This window comes from Oncorhynchus masou, chromosome 24, assembly GCF_036934945.1.
Source record: "Oncorhynchus masou masou isolate Uvic2021 chromosome 24, UVic_Omas_1.1, whole genome shotgun sequence".
Lineage (NCBI taxonomy): Eukaryota > Metazoa > Chordata > Actinopteri > Salmoniformes > Salmonidae > Oncorhynchus > Oncorhynchus masou.
The window spans coordinates 111,700,824-111,728,221 of NC_088235.1; the positions used below are offsets into that span (position 1 = coordinate 111,700,824).

Sequence of the window (27,398 nt, forward strand, 5' to 3'; positions counted from 1 at the left end):
TGATAACGGCTGTGCAGAAATCATCTTTTTCTATATTCGTAATGTGAGTAGTTTCATAATGAAGGCCTATCATTAAAAAGAGAGGAGTGTCTGAACAATGAATGAGAGTAAATGCAGTTATTATCTCGTTCCGTTTGGGCTAAAACAGGTCTGTTGGAAATAAATTAGCTACGGAAATGTAATGAAAAACAAACCAGGATGACCATACGGTAAATTACAGTCAAATAAGAACTGAAATCCCTCAAGACCTATAGTAAATGTAGTATAAGACACAGAACTAATAAAGTATATGATATGTAGCCTACCCAAATTCAAGGCAACTTCTGTCATTTTCATCACTGGCAGACTGCCAAGTGTAAAATTGAATAAATGATGGAATATGTAGGGTAAAATAATGTGTAGAACTGCCAGCAGTAAATTGAGGAAGCTTTTCTGTATCATAATTATTTTTATTAATCAAATACACCATACTGGAGCAAATGTCTCTGAAAATATCACAAATAGATTTTTCTTTCATTCATGAATTTATAGGGTTGGTGAAAATCTCTACATTAGTGACTCTGAACATCTTTCTTTTGTTAAGCCATGGGTTCAGGTTTAGGTTCAGGTTTAGGTTCAGGTTGCGAGGAGAGGAGTCGGGGTCAAGGACAGGAAAGACCAACACCAACATTGGCTGTGTGCAGTAGATCATCTGCTAGGTGTCGATGAGCGGTGGTGATTCAACATGTAGAATCGTCGGTAAATGAACAGAAAGTGACGGCCGTGGTTTGTGGTCAGAGGCGATAGGACAGACACCTGCTGCACACGGCCCACATTCGCTATGGTCTGTATGGTCCATTAGGCTGTGCAGGAGCAGAATGTACTGTGAGCCACGTCAGGACAAAAACATTTACATGCATACATACATGGTAGTTTTACAAATACACCAAGAGAATGCTCATCATAATGGTATTACGTTTCCACAAAAAAGCCACGGATACTTTTTAACCTAGTCTTGTTTTATATACCACCAAAATAGAAACACAGTCTCTTCACAACACTTCAAAATAATGAACAAGCGAATATCAGGTTGGAAGGCAAGTAGGAGGTAAAAAGAAGAGGGATACATTAAAAGGAGACAGTCGTTTCTTTCCCCGATACTAAAAACAAAAACAAATGTACAACTGTGTGCAGATTTGAAAAACAACCGCAACTTGATTAGCTTCATTTTGTATTTTTCTCTCTTTCTTTGTCTCGTTCTGTCCATCCTCAAATCGGTTCCTCTTCCTCTCTTTCTCAGTGTCCCTCCAGTTCTGATCAAGTCTCCTTTTAGTCCAGTGTCAGAATCATGGAGTCCTCAGAATCACATCTCAGGCGTATCATAAGCGTGGGGGGGTATGTCCTCCCGTAAAAGGGAGTTAGGGTGGGGACGAGGGCGGGTGTTGTACAGAGAGAAGCGGGGGTCTTGGTAGATTGAGGAGGCTGCCTGGGGGCTCAGGTAAGAGTCTGGGTGCCTGGAGAGCAGGGGGGAGGGGCTGGGGGCAGGGGGGATGGTACAGGGATCCAGAAAGTAGTGGGTGACAATAAGGGTTAAAATGAAGGCACGCATCCTGCTTCTTGCACACCTTGCTCCTAACACACCTGAGAGACAAAGGGAAGAAAAGTTAGAAGTTGCAGAATGTTGAGAAATTTAGAAAAAAAGGTCATAATAAGTTTAACTGGAAATTCAAGCGACAAAAAAGATACATGAAAACAACAATAATTAACAATCTTCACTTCCCCGGGTCTTACTGATATTTTGTATTTAGTATTTATTAGGATCCCCAATTAGCTGTCGCCAAGGCTACGCTTCCTGGGGTCCAAACAGGAAACAAAACACAGCAAATAAAATAGATAATAAAGATAAATAGACATAGCACTACATTTACATTACAATTTAGTAATTCAGCAGACGTTGCCAGCGACCAACAGCTCGTGCATTCATCTAAAGATAACCACATGTCACAGTCGTATCACAACCAAGTATCACATATCACTACATAATACAATACAAAATATAATACAAAATGCATACAACTGTCTGTGTGTCTCTTCACATTCCCCGTCATACCGTAAGGTATTTTTTAAATCTGTTTTTTTAAATCTGGTTTTATGGGTAGCTTGAGTTACCAGGGGTGGCAGAGAGTTCCATGTAGTCATGGCTCTATTATAACTGTGTGTTTCCCAGCCTCTGTTCTGGACCTGGGGACCGTGAAGAGACCTCTGGTTGCATGTCTTGTGTTCCATCCTACTTTCCTTGTGTTGTACCGATGAGTGTCCGAACTGTGTGTCAACTACTTGAACAGACAGTTCGGTATCATCAACACATCAATACATCGCACAAAGACCAATGGTGATGCGGGTTAATCTCTTTGAGCCAGGAGAGATTGACATGCATGTCATTGACATTCGTCCTCCGTATACAACTAAGTGCAATACGTGCTGCTCTGTTATGGACCAACTGCAATTTGCCTACGTCCTTCTTTGCGTCACCTGACCACCCAACTGGACGGTAAGTCCATGTGCGACAAAACTAGGGTCTGTCTGGTTTAACGGGGATATCGTGAAACACCTTAGGATGGAAAGACCACTTCCCACTTGAGTATCCATTTAGTCTATATGTTTTGACCATGATAGGGGTCCTGTGTGGCTCAGTCGGTAGAGCATGGCGCTTGCAACGCCAAGCGTCGTGGGTTCGATTCCCGCTGAGGCCACCCATATGTAAAAGTAGTGGCCCCAGCCGACTTGTAAGTCGCTTTGGACAAAAGCGTCTGCTAAATGGGATATATATGATAGCTTGATATCAAAGAGGACACCAAGCAGTTTAGTCTCAAGTCTCTCAATAGACACTTTATTCAATAATAGATCCATATGATCCATAAGATCCATTTAGGGTTGAGAGAGTGATTTGTCCCAAGAAATATGCTTTTAGTTTTCAGATATTTATCACCAGCCTATAGCTAGTTACCCATTCTAAAATGACTAGAGCGCTATGTCAAGGGTGTCAGCTACTTATTTTACTGTTGTAGCTGACGTGTATACTGCTGAGTTATCAGCATACATGGACACACAGGCTTGATTCAAGGTCAGTGGAAGGTCATTAGTAAACACAGAAAACATTAATGGTCCAAGCCGGCTACCCTGCGGTACACCACACTTAACCAAATTTGCATTTGAGAGGCTTCCATTAAAGAAAACCCTCTGTGTTCTAATAGCTATGTAACTGTCCATCCATGATAAGGCAGAGGATGCTATATTTTCAAGCAATATGTTATGAACAACGATATCAATGATATCAATTGTTTACATGTCATTCCTGTTTGCTAATCATGTCTACAAAAAACGTTATTAAAGTGGTTGGCAATATCAAAGGGTTTTGTTATGAACAAGCCATCAGCCTCAATGAAGGATGGAACTGAGTTAGCTTTTCTACCTAGAATTTCATTTAATGTATTCAAGAGGATTTTTTACTATCATTCTTTTTATAATTTATCTTTGTTCCGTGGTATAGTTTCTTCTTCTTTTTTGTTTAACTTAGTTACGTGATTTCTCAATTCACTGTATGTTTTCCAATCTCATAAGGTGACATTCTTATTTGCCATTCCCCTTGTCATTCCCTTAGCCTCCGCCTTCTCAGTCATACAGAATCAATGTTTCAAAATGGCCTCTATATTTCTTGTGTCTGTCTTATGAAGATTCTACTCACTTTTGTCAGTTCCTTTTAAAGCCTGCACTTAATTTATTGATCAGTGAGGCTTTGTGAGCCATCTGCTGCCCTATTTCCTCTGCATTAACTTTAAAGCACATTTATAAAGTGAGTATGTTTTCTCATAACTATAACAATGCTCTAACAAACACAATCCCAAGAGTATTGACAAAGTTCTTTATGAAGTAGAAAAATAAAGAGGAACAAAGACAATTAGAATGTGTCTGAGGAACCATTCTATTCTGCTGTCAGAACAGTCAGAAGTTTTTTTCTCTCCATATTTCTCTTTTTTTGTTTTTAAGATTCTAGGGGGCAATTTACATCCCCTGTTCTTCAATTCGCTGCAACCACTGAGAAGGCTTTAGTCTATTAGTAATTGCGAAGCCCCACTTTGGGGCTAATTAGAGTGCTGTAGCTGACTGGGACGGTCTGGTTCCCCAGAGTTCAGGCACTGGATGAGAAAGAAAGGTTATTTGTCTGTCCTGAACAAAGTGATTAGGGTGAAGCCGGGAAGCTACTTAATAAATGAGCATCAAATGTCCTGCGCTGCAGCCGCCGACACTGCCGTGTTGCCGTCGCCACCGACAACACCAATTATGTCACCGAGAAAAATCACACAATGTTTTGTGCTGTTGAGACTGCTGGAAGTGTTACAACCACTCTGTATTTGCTAAAGTACTGTTCTTTAAAACTGAATAGGAGGAGGAAGGCCACACACAATTAGGGGTCCTATACTCCTGAATCCATCTTGGATCCATCCCAATACGGGAAAATAATATTCTCCTGAATGCATCCTGGATCCATCCCAATACGGGAAAATAATATTCTCCTGAATGCATCCTGGATCCATCCCAATACGGGAAAATAATATTCTCCTGAATGCATCTTGGATCCATCCCAATACGGGAAAATAATATTCTCCTGAATGCATCCTGGATGCATCCCAATACGGGAAAATAATATTCTCCTGAATGCATCCTGGATGCATCCCAATACGGGAACATAATATTCTCCTGAATGCATCCTGGATCCATCCCAATACGGGAAAATAATATTCTCCTGAATGCATCTTGGATCCATCCCAATACGGGAACATAATATTCTCCTGAATGCATCCTGGATCCATCCCAATACGGGAAAATAATATTCTCCTGAATGCATCCTGGATCCATCCCAATACGGGAACATAATATTCTCCTGAATGCATCCTGGATGCATCCCAATACGGGAAAATAATATTCTCCTGAATGCATCCTGGATGCATCCCAATACGGGAACATAATATTCTCCTGAATGCATCCTGGATCCATCCCAATACGGGAAAATAATATTCTCCTGAATGCATCCTGGATCCATCCCAATACGGGAAAATAATATTCTCCTGAATGCATCTTGGATCCATCCCAATACGGGAAAATAATATTCTCCTGAATGCATCCTGGATGCATCCCAATACGGGAAAATAATATTCTCCTGAATGCATCCCAATACGGGAAAATAATATTCTCCTGAATGCATCTTGGATCCATCCCAATACGGGAAAATAATATTCTCCTGAATGCATCTTGGATCCATCCCAATACGGGAAAATAATATTCACCTGAATGCATCTTGGATCCATCCCAATACGGGAACATAACATACATTCAATAAAGTGCCTCCTCAGCAAGATCATTTTAAGTGTGTGTGTGTGTGTGTGTGTTTAATAATTCTCTCTCTCGCTCCTATAATTAAAGCACCGGAGCCAATATTCAGATTGCATTTTAGCATTAATAATTCAGCTGGTTTCACTGCAATTGATGTTGAAGCATCAATAAACAATGAGTCCTCATATTTACTGCAGCCTGCGTGGTGAGAGAGACGTGGTGGTGGAGGGGTGAGCGTGAGGCTTAAACAGACATTTAAAATTAAGCCAGATAATGCAAAGGCTTTCAATTTGAATGTGAGCTGCTCTTAGTGCTGATTTGTAAAAAAAAAAAAAAAAAAAAGTGACGAGGCCCTAAAAGGCCTGGTGATGGAGGGAGGGAGAGGAGGAGGGCTTAATGGAGGGAGGGAGCTCCCTCGCAGCTCCACTCAAGGTAATAAATGTATGGTCCTACTCCCAACAATATCACTCCTCTCTTTCAGTAAGACTCAGATGTTCTCAGAGCACAGCTCTTCCCCTTACTGAACACACACACACACACACACACACACACACACACACACACACACACATACACACACACACACACACACACACACACACACACACACACACACACACACACACACACACACACACACACGCTCACACAACTCACACAACGTGGCGGACCCCCCCCCCCCACACACACACACACACACACTATGAACAAAGGGACGCACACAGTCAACTCACGCAACGGGACGGACCCACACACACACACACAAAATGTCCTCTGATACACCCAGATGAAGCACTAATAAAACTGTGTTATGACCCAACGATATGAGCACCTACTGGCACGACAGACAGAAAGAGGGGAATGAACTAATGTTATACTAACGTCATTATATACCATTAAACTAATGTTATCATGTTTGTAGAGTAAATGGGTGGTCTGGCTGGAGGGGGGGGGGAATAAAAACCCTAAACCAAGACAAGCCCCAAATAGCAGAACTAATAGCTGGAGCTTTGGTAGCATCTCTATGACTAGCCTGTTCATGATGCATTAGAAGTTCATTTATAACGTTATGTTGTGTGTTATAGTGCATTTTATGAAACGCCAAATATTCATATAGTATGTTACACAAACGTTTTACTCATCACTATGGCATTTAAAGCTCTATAACTTGTTATAAGCATATGTTGAACCTTTTTATCATTTCGTTACAAAAAAAAAAAAACTTTTCGTCATCGACAAAACAGCATGAGATCTGTGAGGAACCCGCAGGCCTGCACCGTCCCGTCTCAGACCTGGTACTGGATGTAATAAACCGACGCGGGCCCCACTGCCACTCATAATGATGGAAAAATCTATCCCCCCCCATCCAAAATTACAATTCATCTTTGGTCAATAAGATGTAATATCTGTTGCAGCGCTGCTTTCAGTAAAGAGTAAATGAATCAATGTCGTCAATACATAATCAATACATAATCAATACATAATCAAAAGAATGAAAAAGGTTGTGGGAGATAATTAGGTTTTTATAGCTGACTGCAGCCACACCCCTTGTTTCCTGGTGTCTGGCTTGGCATAGAATGTCATATTCTTTGAAGGGGATGATAGTCGCTGTAACAATTTCGCTCCCGATTGAATGACACTGCACTTTTCCTCGTCTGGCACAAGCCCTGACAGCTACAGGTAACCTGTGTGGATACAGGAAGTAACTAGAAGATCCATGGTTTTTTAACAACAAAACAAACAAACAAAAACTCCCTGATTCATGATGTCGTTGTTATTTCATTTCAAAGTTTACTAATATTATCTTTTGTATCTTGTATAAAATAAAAGGTGCCGAGTTTTGATTTTTGTTTCAGTAACACAAAACAAAAGATGAGGAAAGCTACAAGCTACAACCAGTGTTCAAGCTAGTTGTCATTCATTAGCTGACAGACAGAGGGTTACGTTAGGTAGGTTTCAAGCCTGATCGAAGACCTTTAGGTCAACATGTTACAGTCTTTCTCTCAGGATACGGGAGGGACAAGTGGCTTCCCAGTTTGAGAACAACTGGCCAATGACCTCCAGTGCTCAAGCTACAAACACAGTCATGTATTAGCTAGCTAGCATACCATATTACCACCATACTGAGGGACCTCACCATACCATATTACCACCATACCATATTATCACCATACTGAGGGACTTCACCATACCATATTACCACCATACCATATTACCACCATACTGAGGGACCTCACCATACCATATTACCACCATACCGTATTACCACCATACTGAGGGACCTCACCATACCATATTACCACCATACCATATTACCACCATACTGAGGGACCTCACCATACCATATTACCACCATACCATATTACCACCATACTGAGGGACTTCACCATACCATATTACCACCATACCATATTACCACCATACTGAGGGACCTCACCATACCATATTACCACCATACCATATTATCACCATACCATATTACGACCATACTGAGGGACCTCACCATACCATATTATCACCATACCATATTACCACCATACTGAGGGACCTCACCATACCATATTACCACCATACCATATTACCACCATACTGAGGGACCTCACCATACCATATTACCACCATACCATATTATCACCATACCATATTACCACCATACTGAGGGACCTCACCATACCATATTATCACCATACCATATTACCACCATACTGAGAAACCTCACCATACCATAATACCACCATACCATATTACCACCATAATGAGGGACCTCACCATACCATATTATCAACATACCATATTACCACCATACTGAGAAACCTCACCATACCATATTATCACCATACCATATTACCACCATACCATATTATCACCATACCATATTACCACCATACTGAGGGACCTCACCATACCATATTATCACCATACCATATTACCACCATACTGAGGGACCTCACCATACCATATTACCACCATACCATATTATCACCATACTGAGGGACCTCACCATACCATATTACCACCATACTGAGGGACCTCACCATACCATATTACCACCATACCATATTATCACCATACTGAGGGACCTCACCATACCATATTATCACCATACCATATTACCACCATACTGAGGGACCTCACCATAACATATTATCACCATACCATATTACCACCATACCATATTATCACCATACCATATTACCACCATACCATATTACCACCATACCATATTATCACCATACCATATTATCACCATACCATATTATCACCATACTGAGGGTCCTCACCATACCATATTATCACCATACCATATTACCACCATACCATATTACCACCATACTGAGGGACCTCACCATACCATATTACCACCATACCATATTATCACCATACCATATTATCACCATACTGAGAAACCTCACCATACCATATTACCACCATACCATATTACCACCATACTGAGGGACCTCACCATACCATATTACCACCATACCATATTATCACCATACCATATTATCACCATACTGAGAAACCTCACCATACCATATTATCACCATACCATATTATCACCATACTGAGGGACCTCACCATACCATATTATCACCATACTGAGGGACCCCACCATACCATATTACCACCATACCATATTACCACCATACTGGCAGACCTCACCATACCATATTATCACCATACTGAGAGACCTCACCATACCATATTATCACCATACTGAGAGACCTCACCATACCATATTATCACCATACTGGCAGACCTCACCATACCATATTATCACCATACCATATTACCACCATACCATATTATCACCATACTGGCAGACCTCACCATACCATATTACCACCATACCATATTATCACCATACTATGTTACCACCATACCATATTATCACCATACTGAGGGACCTCACCATACCATATTACCACCATACCATATTACCACCATACTATATTACCACCATACCATATTATCACCATACTGAGGGACCTCACCATACCATATTACCACCATAATATATTATCACCATACTATATTATCACCATACCATATTATCACCATACTGAGGGAACCCACCATACCATATTATCACCATACCATATTATCACCATACCATATTATCACCATACTGAGGGACCTCACCATACCATATTACCACCATACCATATTACCACCATACTGGCAGACCTCACCATACCATATTATCACCATACTGAGAGACCTCACCATACCATATTATCACCATACTGAGAGACCTCACCATACCATATTATCACCATACTGGCAGACCTCACCATACCATATTACCACCATAATATATTATCACCATACTATATTATCACCATACCATATTATCACCATACTGAGGGAACCCACCATACCATATTATCACCATACCATATTATCACCATACTGAGGGACCTCACCATACCATATTACCACCATACCATATTACCACCATACTGGCAGACCTCACCATACCATATTATCACCATACTGAGAGACCTCACCATACCATATTATCACCATACTGAGAGACCTCACCATACCATATTATCACCATACTGGCAGACCTCACCATACCATATTACCACCATACCATATTATCACCATACTGGCAGACCTCACCATACCATATTACCACCATACCATATTATCACCATACTATATTACCACCATTCCATATTATCACCTTCCTGAGGGACCTCACCATACCATATTATCACCATACTGAGAGACCTCACCATACCATATTATCACCATACTGGCAGACCTCACCATACCATATTACCACCATAATATATTATCACCATACTATATTATCACCATACCATATTATCACCATACTGAGGGAACCCACCATACCATATTATCACCATACCATATTATCACCATACTGAGGGACCTCACCATACCATATTACCACCATACCATATTACCACCATACTGGCAGACCTCACCATACCATATTATCACCATACTGAGAGACCTCACCATACCATATTATCACCATACTGAGAGACCTCACCATACCATATTATCACCATACTGGCAGACCTCACCATACCATATTACCACCATACCATATTACCACCATACCATATTACCACCATACTGGCAGACCTCACCATACCATATTATCACCATACTGAGAGACCTCACCATACCATATTATCACCATACTGAGAGACCTCACCATACCATATTATCACCATACTGGCAGACCTCACCATACCATATTACCACCATACCATATTATCACCATACTGGCAGACCTCACCATACCATATTACCACCATACCATATTATCACCATACTATATTACCACCATTCCATATTATCACCATACTGAGAGACCTCACCATACCATATTATCACCATACTGAGAGACCTCACCATACCATATTATCACCATACTGGCAGACCTCACCATACCATATTACCACCATAATATATTATCACCATACTATATTATCACCATACCATATTATCACCATACTGAGGGAACCCACCATACCATATTATCACCATACCATATTATCACCATACTGAGGGACCTCACCATACCATATTACCACCATACCATATTACCACCATACTGGCAGACCTCACCATACCATATTATCACCATACTGAGAGACCTCACCATACCATATTATCACCATACTGAGAGACCTCACCATACCATATTATCACCATACTGGCAGACCTCACCATACCATATTACCACCATACCATATTATCACCATACTGGCAGACCTCACCATACCATATTACCACCATACCATATTATCACCATACTATATTACCACCATTCCATATTATCACCTTCCTGAGGGACCTCACCATACCATATTATCACCATACCATATTACCACCATAATATATTATCACCATACTATATTATCACCATACCATATTATCACCATACTGAGGGACCCCACCATACCATATTATCACCATACCATATTATCACCATACCATATTATCACCATACTGAGGGACCTCACCATACCATATTACCACCATACCATATTACCACCATACTGGCAGACCTCACCATACCATATTATCACCATACTGAGAGACCTCACCATACCATATTACCAGCATAATATATTATCAACATACTATATTACCACCATACCATATTATCACCATACTGAGGGACCTCACCATACCATATTACCACCATACCATATTATCACCATACTGAGGGACCTCACCATACCGTATTACCACCATACCATATTATCACCATACCAAATTACCACCATACCAAATTACCACCATACTTAGGTGCTGATACAGTATGTATTGTGATTCTCACAATTCTACATGTACAGTGTAGCCCAATACAGTGGCTTGCGAAAGTATTCAACCCCTTGGCATTTTTCCTATTTTGTTGCCTTACAACCTGGAATTAAATATTTTTTTTCGTGGTTTGCATCATTTGATTTACACAACATACTTAGAAGATGCTAAATATTTTTCATTGTGAAAAAAGCAAGAAATAAGACAAAAAAATAACTATTCACCCCCCCCCCCAAAAAAAAAGTCAATACTTTGTAAAGCCACCTTTTGCAGCAATTACAGCTGCAGGTCTCTTGGGGTACATCTCTATAAGCTTGGCATATCTAGCCACTGGGATTTTTGCCCATTCCTCAAGGCAAAACTGCTCCAGCTCCTTCAAGTTGGATGGGTTCCGCTGGTGTACAGCAGTCTTTAAGTCATACCACAGATTCTCAATTGGATTGAGGCCTGGGTGAACCTCTGTCCCAGTTGAAGCTCGCATCCGCTACAAGACCATGGTGCTTGCCTACGGAGCTGTGAGGGGAACGGCACCGCAGTACCTCCAGGCTCTGATCAGGCCCTACACCCAAACAAGGACACTGCGTTCATCCACCTCTGGCCTGCTCGCCTCCCTACCACTGAGGAAGTACAGTTCCCTCTCAGCCCAGTCAAAACTGTTCGCTGCTCTGGCCCCCCAATGGTGGATCAAACTCCCTCACGACGCCAGGACAGCGGAGTCAATCACCACCTTCCGGAGACACCTGAAACCCCACCTCTTTAAGGAATACCTAGGATAGGATAAAGTAATCCTTCTCACCCCCCCCCTTAAATGATTTAGATGCACTATTGTAAAGTGGCTGTTCCACTGGATGTCATAAGGTGAATTCACCAATTTGTAAGTCGCTCTGGATAAGAGCGTCTGCCAGATGACTTAAATGTAAATGTCTCAAATCTCTGGAAGACTGAAACATGTTTCCCACAATAATTTCCCTGTATTTAGCGCCATCCATCATTCCTTCAATTCCGACCAGTTTCCCTGTCCCTGCCGATGAAAAACATCCCCACAGCATGATGCTGCCACCACCATGCTTCACCGTAGGGATGCTGCCACCACCATGCTTCACCGTAGGGATGGGGTTCTCGGAGTGATGAAAGGTGTTGCGTGTGCACCAGACATAGTGTTTATCTTGATGGCCAAAAAGCTAAATTTTAGTCTCATCTGACCAGAGTACTTTCTTCCATATGTTTGGGGAGTCTCCCACATGCCTTTAGGAGAACACTTTTAAGCAATGGCTTTTTTTCTGGCCACTCTTCTGTAAAGCCCAGCTCTGTGGAGTGTACGGCTTAACATGGTCCTATGGACAGATACTCCAATCTCCGCTGTGGAGCTTTGCAGCTCCTTCAGAGTTATCTTTGGTCTCTTTGTTGCCTCTCTGATTAATGCCATCCTTGCCTGGTCTGTGAGTTTTGGTGGGCGGCCCTCTCTTGACAGGTTTGTTGTGAAGCCATATTCTTTCCATTTTTTAATAATGGATTTAATGGTGCTCCGTGGGATGTTCAAAGTTTCGGATATTTATTTATAACCCTTCCCTGATCTGTACTGACCTCCACAATGTTGTCCCTGACCTGTTTGGAGAGCTCCTTGGTCTTCATGGTGCCGCTTGCTTGGTGGTGCCCCCTGCTTAGTGGTGTTGCAGACTCTTGGGCATTTCAGAGCAGGTGTATATATACTGAGATCATGTGACACTTAGATTGCACACAGGTGGACTTTATTTAACTAATTATGTGACTTCTGAAGGTAATTGGTTGCACCAAATGATCAGTCATGGAAATAAAAATGCTGAAAACATGTTGGAAGATGCTCAGTCACTTCACCCCTACCTATATGTACAAATGACCTCTAACCTGTCCTCCCCTCCCCCGCACACTGACTCGGTACCGGTACACCCTGTATATGGCCTCGTTATTGTCTTACTTTCTAATTATTTTTTTTACTTTAGTTTATTTGGTAAATATTTTCTTGAACTACACTGTTGATTAAGGGCTTGTAAGTGAGCATTTCACTGTAAAGTCTACACTTGTTGTATTTGGCATGTGACAAATAAAGTTTGATTTGATTTGATGGACAAATAGCTGAGTTTTGGCGCAGGACTAGCTCAAACATAATATAGCAATATTGTCAAAAATACAATAATAAATCCCGATACATAACTGTATACATCGCTATCAGACAAAGGACTAGGTTAGGTACGTAGTGTGTTTCCTACAGTGTGTGTTTCCGACAGTACATACCTTCTGGTCGGGCAGTAGTGGGTTTGTCTGCAGTGAACTCAAATGTCCATTGATGAGTGCTGTGGGTCTGTCGTGTTCACAGAACAGACTGCCGTTGATGTAGTGGAACCTGTCCCCTGGGACCAGCCGGTTCCGGCAGGTAGAACACGTGAAACACTACGGGGGAGAGAGAAAAAGAGAGAGAGAATTTTAAACAGTGTGAGAGGGTGAGAGATAGAAAGAATGTGAAAACACTGTGCTTATTGCGAGAGAGACAGAGAGAGACAGAGAGAGAGAGAGACAGAGAGAGACAGAGACAGAGAGAGACAGAGAGAGAGAGAGAGACAGAGAGAGACAGAGACAGACAGAGAGACAGAGAGACAGACAGAGAGAGAGAGACAGACAGAGAGAGAGAGAGAGAGAATCTATCACAAACTGCACACCTCCACTCAATCCCTACCACCAACCAAGCAATACGGTCAAGCCTGCACATGCACACACTAATGCATAAAAACATTAGCAACTAAGCACATGCTAACACACACACATGCACACACCAATGCATAAAAACATTAGCAACTAAGCACATGCTAACACACACACACACACACACACACACACACACACACACACACACACACACACACACACACACACACACACACACACACACACACACACACACACACACACACACACACACACACACAGCAATTTAACCTAATGTACAAGGGAAAGTAATTATAGTAAAGCTCATTCCACTTTATATCTATAAATAACTCATGATGATTAATTCACGAAAGGGTGTCTTAACTAACCAAAACGGTGGTCGTGCAACACAACTAAAGGCCATGTGATAAAAAGCTTCTAAAATGTTTTAAAACACATTCCTATAGGCTCTCTTATACCTCCTAACCCAGTAGGCTTACACAAATGGTTCACTTATGAATAAGCCCCTAAAGTTACCTATTACCAAGTGACTAGAAGTAGGTTTACACTTTTAAAACGCTAAAGCTGATAGTGGGTACATTTTACTGCTGTGGGATTTCTATCAGGTTTATCTGAGGTCGGAGGTCAGGGGTCATTAGACATCAAAGACAACGTGTGTGGATTTCTCCAATAAGATATGATCTATTTTTTTCTTGTTTTCCCCCGTTGTATAATGCTTTAAAATGTTTTGCATGTCCTAAAGAACATGACCTAGGTTAGGTGTTAAAGGAGGTCAGAGGTTAGAGGTCAGAGAGAGGGCTCACCTTGAGATGGTACACATTGCCTTGTGCCCTCATGACCAGTTCACTGGCTGGAATGGACTGGCCACAAGCACTGCATGCCCCACTGTTCCCAAATAACCTAGAGGAGGAGAGAAGACACAGAGATACAACCATTAACATCATGTTTACCTGTAAATTCAAGTGTACATTTACCTGTAAATTCACCTGCACATTCACCTGTACATTCAACTGTAAATTCACCTGTAAATGAATCTGTAAATTCACCTGTAAATTCATGTGTACATTTACAGTTCACCTGTATATTCAACTGTAAATTCACCTGTACATTCACCTATAAATTCACCTGTAAATTCACCTGTACAATCAACTGTAAATTCACCTGTACATTCACCTGTACATTCACCTGTACATTCAACTGTAAATTCATCTGAAATTTAATCTGTAAATTCACTTGTACATTCACCTGTAAATTCACCTGTAATTTAATCTGTAAATTCACCTGTACATTCACCTGTAAATTCATCTGTAATTTAATCTGTAATTTCACCTGTACATTCACCTGTAAATTCACCTGTAAATTCACCTGTAATTTCATCTGTAAATTCACCTGTACATTCACCTGTAAATTCATCTGTAATTTAATCTGTAATTTCACCTGTACATTCACCTGTAAATTCACCTGTAAATTCACCTGTAATTTCATCTGTAAATTCACCTGTACATTCAAATCCATTTGTCTCCATAGATGGAAGGCCCTACTGAACTGGGGAAAGTTGAAAGGAAGCAGTGTAAAACTCCCATATAAAATGCAATAATAATAAAAAATAATGTTTTGGCTGTAATCTGATGTAGATATTAACAGAGTACCATGTTGCAAAAAATCTATTCAGATTTCTGATATGTTTTCCTGTGTGATATTTATTCCCACTATGCCAGGATTTAAATGACTTCAAGCCTCATGGAAAAGGCAATGAAGGACACACACACCCAACAAAATTGATATTTATGTAATAAAAAAAACCATAGGAATACTGGGAAACCAAATAAAACCTCCTGCTACTCTGCCCGCCTGTTCTCCAAAAGCTTCTAGCGACTCTAACTATGTATTACCTTTCGCGGGGCATTTTTCTTGCTTCCTGATAATAACTAGGAACATAAGCAATCAGGGCCTAAGAGGATTTGATTGTACATCTAGGCGGAGACATAGTGCTTTTGCCATTAGGACTTGGGTAGAATGCTCTGTCAGTAGCCGAGTTTCCATTAGAAACCTGCAGCTACTGGGGTTGATATATAATGTGCATGGGTTAACCTTTTCAATCATAGTGTCAACACTTTGGATTTGCTTCTGCTCATCTCTTTCGTCCCTAACCTCGCCACTCTTTCTCTCGCTCGCTCTCTCTCTCTCTCTCTCTCCCTGTCTGTCACTCTCTTTCCCTCTCCCTCTCTCGCTCCTCTCTCTCTCTCTCCCTCTGTCTCTCTCTCTCTCCCTCTCTCTCTCTCGCTCCTCTCTCCCTTTCTCCCTCTCTCTCTGTCTGTCTGTCTCTCCCTCTCCCTCTCTTGCTCCTTCACTCTCTCTCTCTCTCTCTTGCTCCTTCTCTCTCTCTCTTCTCATCTCTCTCTCCCTCTCTTGATAATGAAATGCTTGCTCCAACTTCCCTTCTATCTGCCTTCTGAGTCCACAATTTAGATTACTTCATCTCGCCGAGCAACAAACTGAATGAAATTTCGATTTGAGCAGAAAGTAATTTACTGGGATCTGGCCCCATTTGTCATCATATCTCACCGGGTGTTTGCTCTATCACTGCACTTATGCAATCAAATAAGACCACAGCATCTGACATGCTCAGGAGAGAGAGGAGGGGGGGGAGGGGAGGGGAGAGAGGGGGGAGGGGGGGAGGGTGGATAGAGAGAGAGGGATAGAGAGAGTGGTTAACATTCGTGTATGTGGATCCGAAGATTAATGTTCAGCCTAAATCGCAGATGAGGAATATATTTGTGATCGTTTATTCTTGAACTCCTAAAATGATTCTAAAATTAAACGAGATGAATGGTGTTATGCATTAGGCATATTCTGAGCAATATTCTTGTAGGAGTCTGTACCTATTTTGCCCACAAACAAATGAATTAAATAGAGGACAAATGACACCAAGTACTGTAGGAGAGATAGCCTGGTCACAAACCTGGTTCAGTTGTTCCCTCTCTGACTGACTGGTGTTGTTAAATGTATTGACATAGAGTGACAGAGACTTCATTGGAAAGGGAACCACTAAAATGGTTTTCAATAGGAAGCTGAAGAAACACATTTTGTCTTGGCATCGATTGAAAGGGCTCAATCAAAACTCCATTTCAAAAAAGGAATTAGCTGGACGACTGTTGTGACAACACTGCCGCCATTTCAGGGCCTTAGCTGGGGTACACATAATGTGTGTGTGTGTGTGTGTGTGTGTGTGTGTGTGTGTGTGTGTGTGTGTGTGTGTGTGTGTGTGTGTGTGTGTGTGTGTGTGTGTGTGTGTGCGTGTGTGTGTGTGTGCGTGTGTGTGTGAAGAGGAGAGGGATGTCTTTGCTTTAACACCACAGAAAAGCATCACAATATTATCTCTTATATTATCTACGCTGTAGACGTGAGTCATTAGGTTTGTGTATAGACAAAACACAATCAATTAAATTTAAAAAATGTGGGATACTGTAAATCTTACAGGGAGACATTTCACCAACAGGAAGTGCTGTTGTCAAAACCATACACAACACATAAAACACTCCCAAGTTATAGAAAATGGTCCTATTTGATTGGATGTAAGAAAAGGGCAGAGGTGGTCCACAAACACTCGGTGAGATAGAAACAGGAATGCATCGGTCATGAAAATTACACTTGGTTCTGTTTGTTTCTACAGCTGTGTGCAAATACTGTGTGTTAACAGCTTGTTTGACACTACCCCCTCTCATTCACTCTGACCCTGAACGCATAGAAAAACATTGTGTACTGCAGCACAGCTCTTCTCATCTATATATATCCCAGTATAACAACATTTAGCCAGTGGTCATGTCTTAAACAAAGGAAATAAATACTTTTCTGCCCTCCATCCAGTCTTCCTTTTCATTTCGTCTCCCCGTCGCTGGGCCTCTATATGGGTTCATCATCAGGCAGGGATCGCTGTTGATAGTATTTCATTTAAAGGGCTGCTCAATGAAGTTGATATCAGTCTGGACTTGGACTCTAATGGTCTCTGTTTTCCATCGAGCTGCTGTATTGGGGTGGAGGTTATAGAGGAGATGAGGGGATGACGGGAGAGGAAAGGTTGAGATGAGGGGATGATGGGAGAGGACAGGAGGAGATGAGGGGATGACGGGAGAGGACAGGTTGAGAGAAGGGGATGATGGGAGAGGACAGGGGGAGAGAAGGGGATGACGGGAGAGGACAGGGGGAGAGAAGGGGATGACGGGAGAGGACAGGAGGAGAGAAGGGGATGACGGGAGAGGACAGGTGGAGAGAAGGGGATGACGGGAGAGGACAGGGGGAGAGAAGGGGATGACGGGAGAGGACAGCGGGAGAGAAGGGGATGACGGGAGAGGAGAGGGAAGAGAAGGGGATGACGGGAGAGACGAGGGGATGACGGGAGAGGACAGGGGGGAGATGAGGGGATGACGGGAGAGGACAGAGGTAGAGAAGGGGATGACGGGAGAGGACAGGGGGAGAGAAGGGGATGATGGGAGAGGACAGGGGGAGAGAAGGGGATGACAGGAGAGGACAAGGGGAGAGAAGGGGATGATGGGAGAGGACAGATTGAGGGGATGACGGGAGAGGACAGGGGGAGAGAAGGGGATGAGGAAGCCCCAGGTCAGTATAATTAAGGGGGAATCTTTAGCAACATGACTGGTTTTCAGTTAATTTCCCTCCAAATCAGAGGTTCTCAATGGGTTCCTTTGTTGTTTTTCAAACCCTTTGCCTGAACAATCAATCACATGACATGGGAGGATGGTTTTGTCAACCAACATGGGGGGGGGGCTACGTGGTGATTTTGTTTGTGTACCCCTCCCTGTTCCCTTCCCACGCAAGTGATCTGAATAAGAGACACTACGAAGATACCCTATGTCTTTCATTAAAATATAATTTGGTGCTGTCTACTGTCTGTCTACGAGAGACACCCGGATTTCAGCTCTGACTGAGTGTGCCAGGTGATTTGAAATATAGCATCGCAGCTTGTTGTGTTGTTAGGATGTCTGGCAAATACAGAGCCTCGTTCCGCCGCTCGCTGAGGATTTTGAAGTGGTGGTGAAATAGCCACACAACAATGATTTCCGCGTCACAGTCCATTAAAAAAAATGCCTCTCTCTACATCGTCAGCCAAAGCACCTTAAAAGCACTAAGGCCATATTGATACTTAAAACAGGGCTTTACATAATGACAAGAGCTGTATTAGAGTGAGAGAGGTTGTGGAGGAGGGAGGTGTTGAGAGGAGAGGGGAGGAGGGAGGAGGTAGGGGAGAGGAGAGAAGGGAGGTGGTGACGGGGGTGGGGGGGGGGGGGGAATCAGCCAATTACACTTGGTTAATTTAGAGTAACAGATCTGGCCCCTGGTGAATTGAAGGCCTTGAATTAATTCTGTTATGACAAATCAAGATAAACGTTTTGCCTAAATTGCATGCGATTTAATTAATTTCTGAAATCCCAGTTCTTTCCCTTTCCCTAATACTTCACATGTTCCTGTTGCTGTCATAGTGCTGCAGACTTCAAAGTGATATTAAAGAACCAACTATTACATTTACCTAGCAGCACATTCTACTAGAAAAGTGCCATTTAATTACCTTGTCTCTATTCAATTAAAGGGACAGTGTTCATTTTACGTCCAAATCCAGCCGACACACGATTGCTACGCTAGATAAATGAATTATTTCTCTCTCTCTTCACTCAAATGATAGCACCTCTGATTTAAACACAACAGTTAAGTAAAGCCAGTGAAAGCTGTATTGGGAGGGTTCTTTTACACAGACAGAGACACACGGGTACCTTAAAGGTACCTTATTCCCTATATATACACAGCACTACTTTTGACCAGAGCCCTATGGGAAAGAAGAGGTCTATGGGTAATGTAGTGTACTACATAGAGAATAGGGCATGGGTGTTCAACTCTTACCTTACGAGTTCCGGAACCTGATGGTGTTCTGTTCTACCTGATAATTAATTGCACACACCTGGCATCCCAGATCTAAATCAGTCCCTGATTAAAGGGGGAACAATGTAAAAAAAACAAAAAAACAAAGTGCAGTGGAACTGTCTTGGAGGTCCACAGTTGAGTTTGAGGGGAATAGGGTGTCATGGGCCCTGGCCATAAGTAGTGCACTATACAGGGGATAGGTTGCAATTTGCAATGTACCCAGACAGCCCTACAGAGTGACAGCGTTTGGCCCTATACACAGTGTTTGTGGTGTGTCTTCCTGTGTGATGGATGGTGGATGGGTATCATCTCAGGTCAGTCACGTCTCCCATTAGAAGTAATGTGATGCATTTTCACTCATGCGTCACGATCAATGTGGAGCGGTTTTCACATCAGCTTTATTAATAAAAGTAAGAGATATAACTCCATTATTTATACTGCAGGAGCAATTTAATAATCCATTACAAGATGAGACCCAGAAAAAAACGGAGACCCAGAAAAAAACTGGCCTTCACAATAATCCCCCCTTTTCTCTCTCTCTTTCGTTCTACCCCTTTCTCTCTCTCTCCATCTCTCTCTCACTCTCTCAAAAAGCCAATTTGGTTAATTAAATGTTTTGTTTGTTAGATGTGTGGACACGTCATTGGAAGTAGAGAGGAGGGAGGAAGGAGAGGAGGGAGAGGGAGAGGAGGGAGTAGAGAGGAGGGAGTAGAGAGAAGGGAGAGGAGGGAGTAGAGGAGGGAATAGAGAGGAGGGAGTAGAGAGGAGGGAGAGGAGGGAGTAGAGAGAAGGGAGAGGAGGGAGTAGAGAGGAGGGAGTAGTAAGGAGAGAGAGGAGGGAGAGGGGAGGAGGGAGAAGAGGGAGTAGAGAGGATGGAGAGGAGGGAGAGGGGAGGAGGGAGAGGAGGGAGTAGAGAGGATGGAGAGGAGGGAGAGGGGAGGAGGGAGTAGAGAGGATGGAGAGGAGGGAGAGGGGAGGAGGGAGAAGAGGGAGTAGAGAGGAGGAAGAGGGGAGGAGAGGAGCGGAAGAGGGGAGGAGAGGAGAGGAGGGGGAGGGGAGGAGGGACTAGAGAGGAGAGGAGAGGAGAGGAGAGGAGAGGAGAGGAGAGGAGAGGAGAGGAGAGGAGAGGAGAGGAGAGGAGAGGAGACTGAGAGCAGATCTCATTAGATAAAACCCATCAGGACTAAAGCTAAATGAAGGGGGACTCTAATTAAAGACTTTAATTGTGTGGACTTACTGTCAGATGTTTTTTTCTAACCTGCTTTCCTTTCCTTATCTCACAGGCTAGTCTAGTGCAGAGACAGGCAGGGATCTGTCCCAATGGCACTCTATTCCCTTTATAGTGCTCTGGTCAAAAGTAGTGCACTATAAAGGGAAGAGAGTGCTGTTTGGGAAGTAGCCTGTGTTTCAGCTCCTCTCCCCTCTACCACCTAGCTCTCATTACATTACAAGTGGCAAAGTGTGTCCTCATTTCCATCCATCCCTTCCTCTCTATTTAAATTATGTTGTAGTGCCATTATGAATGGAGTGACCCATTGACTTGATCCTTGTTGATGAGGAGCTGGGTGGGGAGAGGAGAGACACAGGTCCTCATCATCCCCAGAGGTCTGTTTACGGTGTATAGAAAGGTGTATTAAAGTATAGTGTATTATAGTAGGGTGTATTATAGTATGGTGTATTATAGAACGGTGTATTATAGTATGGTGTATTATAGTAGGGTGTATTATAGTATGGTGTATTATAGTATGGTGTATTATAGTATGGTGTATTAAAGTATAGTGTATTATAGTATGGTGTATTATAGAACGGTGTATTATAGTATGGTGTATTATAGAAGGGTGTATTATAGTATGGTGTATTATCGTATGGTGTATTATAGTATGGTGTATTATAGTATGGTGTATTAAAGTATAGTGTATTATAGTAGGGTGTATTATAGTATGGTGTATTAAAGTATAGTGTATTATAGTATGGTGTATTATAGAACGGTGTATTATAGTATGGTGTATTATAGTAGGGTGTATTATAGTATGGTGTATTATAGAACGGTGTATTATAGTATGGTGTATTATAGTAGGGTGTATTATAGTATAGTGTATTATAGTATGGTGTATTATAGAACGGTGTATTATGGTATGGTGTATTATAGTATGGTGTATTAAAGTATAGTGTATTATAGTATGGTGTATTATAGAACGGTGTATTAAAGTATGGTGTATTATAGTAGGGTGTATTATAGTATTGTGTATTAAAGTATAGTGTATTATAGTATGGTGTATTATAGAACGGTGTATTATAGTATGGTGTATTATAGTAGGGTGTATTATAGTATGGTGTATTAAAGTATAGTGTATTATAGTAGGGTGTATTATAGTATGGTGTATTAAAGTATAGTGTATTATAGAACGGTGTATTATAGTATGGCGTATTATAGTATGGTGTATTATAGTATGGTGTATTATAGTATGGTGTATTATAGTATGGTGTATTATAGAACGGTGTATTATAGTATGGTGTATTATAGTATGGTGTATTATAGTATGGTGTATTAAAGTATAGTGTATTATAGTATGGTGTATTATAGAACGGTGTATTACAGTATGGTGTATTATAGTAGGGTGTATTATAGTATGGTGTATTAAAGTATAGTGTATTATAGTATGGTGTATTATAGTATGGTGTATTAAAGTATAGTGTATTATAGTATGGTGTATTAAAGAACGGTGTATTATAGTAGGGTGTATTATAGTAGGGTGTATTATAGTATGGTGTATTATAGTATGGTGTATTATAGTATGGTGTATTATAGTATGGTGTATTATAGTATGGTGTATTATAGAACGGTGTATTATAGTATGGTGTATTATAGTAGGGTGTATTATAGTATGGTGTATTATAGTATGGTGTATTAAAGTATAGTGTATTATAGTAGGGTGTATGATAGTATGGTGTATTAAAGTATAGTGTATTATAGTAGGGTGTATTATAGTATGGTGTATTAAAGTATAGTGTATTATAGTATGGTGTATTATAGAACGGTGTATTATAGTATGGTGTATTATAGTAGGGTGTATTATAGTATGGTGTATTATAGAACGGTGTATTATAGTATGGTGTATTATAGTAGGGTGTATTATAGAACGGTGTATTATAGTATGGTGTATTATAGTAGGGTGTATTATAGTATGGTGTATTAAAGTATAGTGTATTATAGTAGGGTGTATTATAGTATGGTGTATTAAAGTATAGTGTATTATAGTATGGTGTATTAAAGAACGGTGTACTATAGTAGGGTGTATTATAGTAGGGTGTATTATAGTATGGTGTATTATAGTATGGTGTATTATAGTATGGTGTATTATAGTATGGTGTATTATAGAACGGTGTATTATAGTATGGTGTATTATAGTAGGGTGTATTATAGTATGGTGTATTATAGTATGGTGTATTAAAGTATAGTGTATTATAGTAGGGTGTATTATAGTATGGTGTATTAAAGTATAGTGTATTATAGTAGGGTGTATTATAGTATGGTGTATTAAAGTATAGTGTATTATAGTATGGTGTATTATAGAACAGTGTATTATAGTATGGTGTATTATAGTAGGGTGTATTATAGTATGGTGTATTATAGAACGGTGTATTATAGTATGGTGTATTATAGTAGGGTGTATTATAGAACGGTGTATTAGAGTATGGTGTACTATAGTAGGGTGTATTATAGTATGGTGTATTAAAGTATAGTGTATTATAGTAGGGTGTATTATAGTATGGTGTATTAAAGTATAGTGTATTATAGTATGGTGTATTATAGAACGGTGTATTATAGTATGGTGTATTATAGTAGGGTGTATTATAGTATGGTGTATTATAGTATGGTGTATTATAGTATAGTGTATTATAGTATGGTGTATTATAGAACGGTGTATTATGGTATGGTGTATTATAGTATGGTGTATTAAAGTATAGTGTATTATAGTATGGTGTATTATAGAACGGTGTATTATAGTAGGGTGTACTATAGTATGGTGTATTAAAGTATAGTGTATTATAGTATGGTGTATTATAGAACGGTGTATTATAGTATGGTGTATTATAGTAGGGTGTATTATAGTATGGTGTATTAAAGTATAGTGTATTATAGTAGGGTGTATTATAGTATGGTGTATTAAAGTATAGTGTATTATAGAACGGTATATTATAGTATGGCGTATTATAGTATGGTGTATTATAGTATGGTGTATTATAGTATGGTGTATTATAGAAAGGTGTATTATAGTATGGTGTACTATAGTATGGTGTATTATAGTATAGTGTATTATAGTATGGTGTATTATAGAACGGTGTATTACAGTATGGTGTATTATAGTAGGGTGTATTATAGTATGGTGTATTATAGTATGGTGTATTATAGTATGGTGTATTATAGTATGGTGTATTAAAGTAAGGTGTATTATAGTAGGGTGTATTATAGTATGGTGTATTAAAGTATAGTGTATTATAGTATGGAGTATTATAGAACGGTGTATTATAGTATGGTGTATTATAGTAGGGTGTATTATAGTATGGTGTATTAAAGTATAGTGTATTATAGTAGGGTGTATTATAGTATGGTGTATTAAAGTATAGTGTATTATAGTATGGTGTATTAAAGAACGGTGTATTATAGTAGGGTGTATTATAGTAGGGTGTATTATAGTAGGGTGTATTATAGTATGGTGTATTATAGTATGGTGTATTATAGTATGGTGTATTATAGTAGGGTGTATTATAGTATGGTGTATTATAGTATGGTGTATTATAGTATGGTGTATTACAGTATGGTGTATTAAAGTATAGTGTATTATAGTAGGGTGTATTATAGTATGGTGTATTAAAGTATAGTGTATTATAGTATGGTGAATTATAGAACGGTGTATTATAGTATGGTGTATTATAGTATGGTGTATTATAGTATGGTGTATTAAAGTATAGTGTATTATAGTATGGTGTATTATAGAACGGTGTATTATAGTATGGTGTATTATAGTATGGTGTATTAAAGTATAGTGTATTATAGTATGGTGTATTATAGAACGGTGTATTATAGTATGGTGAATTATAGTAGGGTGTATTATAGTATGGTGTATTATAGTATGGTGTATTATAGTATGGTGTATTATAGTATGGTGTATTATAGTATGGTGTATTAAAGTATAGTGTATTATGGTAGGGTGTATTATAGTATGGTGTATTAAAGTATAGTGTATTATAGTATGGTGTATTATAGAACGCTGTATTATAGTATGGTGTATTATAGTATGGTGTATTATAGTATGGTGTATTAAAGTATAGTGTATTATAGTAGGGTGTATTATAGTATGGTGTATTAAAGTATAGTGTATTATAGTATGGTGTATTATAGAACGGTGTATTATAGTGTGGTGTATTATAATAGGGTGTATTATAGTATGGTGTATTATAGAACGGTGTATTATAGTATGGTGTATTATAGTAGGGTGTATTATAGTATGGTTTATTATAGTATGGTGTACTATAGTATGGTGTATTATAGTATGGTGAATTATAGTATGGTGTATTATAGTATGATGTATTAAAGTATAGTGTATTATAGTAGGGTGTATTATAGTATGGTGTATTAAAGTATAGTGTATTATAGAATGGTGTATTATAGAATGGCGTATTATAGTATGCTGTTTTATAGTTCGGTGTATTATAGTATGGTGTATTATAGTATGGTGTATTATAGTATGGTGTATTATAGTATAGTGTATTATAGTATGGTGTATTATAGTATGGTGTATTATAGTATGGTGTATTATAGTATGGTGTTTTATAGTATGGTCTATAGTATGGTGTATTATAGTATGGTGTATTATAGTATGGTGTATTATAGTATGGTGTATTATAGTATGGTGTATTATAGTATGGTGTATTATAGTATGCTGTTTTATAGTATGGTCTATAGTATGGTGTATTATAGTATGGTGTATTATAGTACAGGGTATTATAGCATGGTGTATTATTGAATGCGTATTATAGTATGGTGTAGTATAGTATGGTCTATAGTATGGTGTATTATAGTATGGTGTATTATAGTAGGGTGTATTATAGTATGGTGTATTAAAGTATAGTGTATTATAGTATGGTGTATTATAGAACGGTGTATTATAGTATGGTGTATTATAGTAGGGTGTATTATAGTATGGTGTATTAAAGTATAGTGTATTATAGTAGGGTGTATTATAGTATGGTGTATTAAAGTATAGTGTATTATAGAACGGTGTATTATAGTATGGCGTATTATAGTATGGTGTATTATAGTATGGTGTATTATAGTATGGTGTATTATAGTATGGTGTATTATTGAACGGTGTATTATAGTATGGTGTATTATAGTATGGTGTATTAAAGTATAGTGTATTATAGTATGGTGTATTATAGAACGGTGTATTACAGTATGGTGTATTATAGTAGGGTGTATTATAGTATGGTGTATTATAGTATGGTGTATTATAGTATGGTGTATTATAGTATGGTGTATTAAAGTACAGTGTATTATAGTAGGGTGTATTATAGTATGGTGTATTAAAGTATAGTGTATTATAGTATGGTGTATTATAGAACGGTGTATTATAGTATGGTGTATTATAGTAGGGTGTATTATAGTATGGTGTATTAAAGTATAGTGTATTATAGTAGGGTGTATTATAGTATGGTGTATTAAAGTATAGTGTATTATAGAACGGTATATTATAGTATGGCGTATTATAGTATGGTGTATTAAAGAACGGTGTATTATAGTAGGGTGTATTATAGTAGGGTGTATTATAGTATGGTGTATTATAGTATGGTGTATTATAGTATAGTGTATTATAGTATGGTGTATTATAGTATGGTGTATTATAGAACGGTGTATTATAGTATGGTGTATTATAGTAGGGTGTATTATAGTATGGTGTATTATAGTATGGTGTATTATAGTATGGTGTATTACAGTATGGTGTATTAAAGTATAGTGTATTACAGTATAGTGTATTATAGTAGGGTGTATTATAGTATGGTGTATTAAAGTATAG

At 39.6% G+C, this 27,398-nt stretch overlaps 1 protein-coding gene across 2 annotated transcripts in view; it reads right to left on the reverse strand.

The window, feature by feature from the left end:
* Positions 1-428: 428 nt before the first annotated feature.
* The window catches only part of lmo4b (LIM domain only 4b), a 38,672-nt gene continuing 11,702 nt past the window's right edge, over positions 429-27,398 (reverse strand). For both annotated transcript variants that reach the window (XM_064936161.1, XM_064936162.1), the window contains exons 3-5: positions 15,189-15,285; positions 13,957-14,112; positions 429-1,620 (exon numbers count right to left, since the gene is read on the reverse strand). In XM_064936161.1, the coding sequence (XP_064792233.1) occupies positions 1,612-1,620; positions 13,957-14,112; positions 15,189-15,285 (262 nt within the window). In that variant the 3' untranslated portion in view covers positions 429-1,611. The remainder of the gene's footprint in view (positions 1,621-13,956; positions 14,113-15,188; positions 15,286-27,398) is intronic.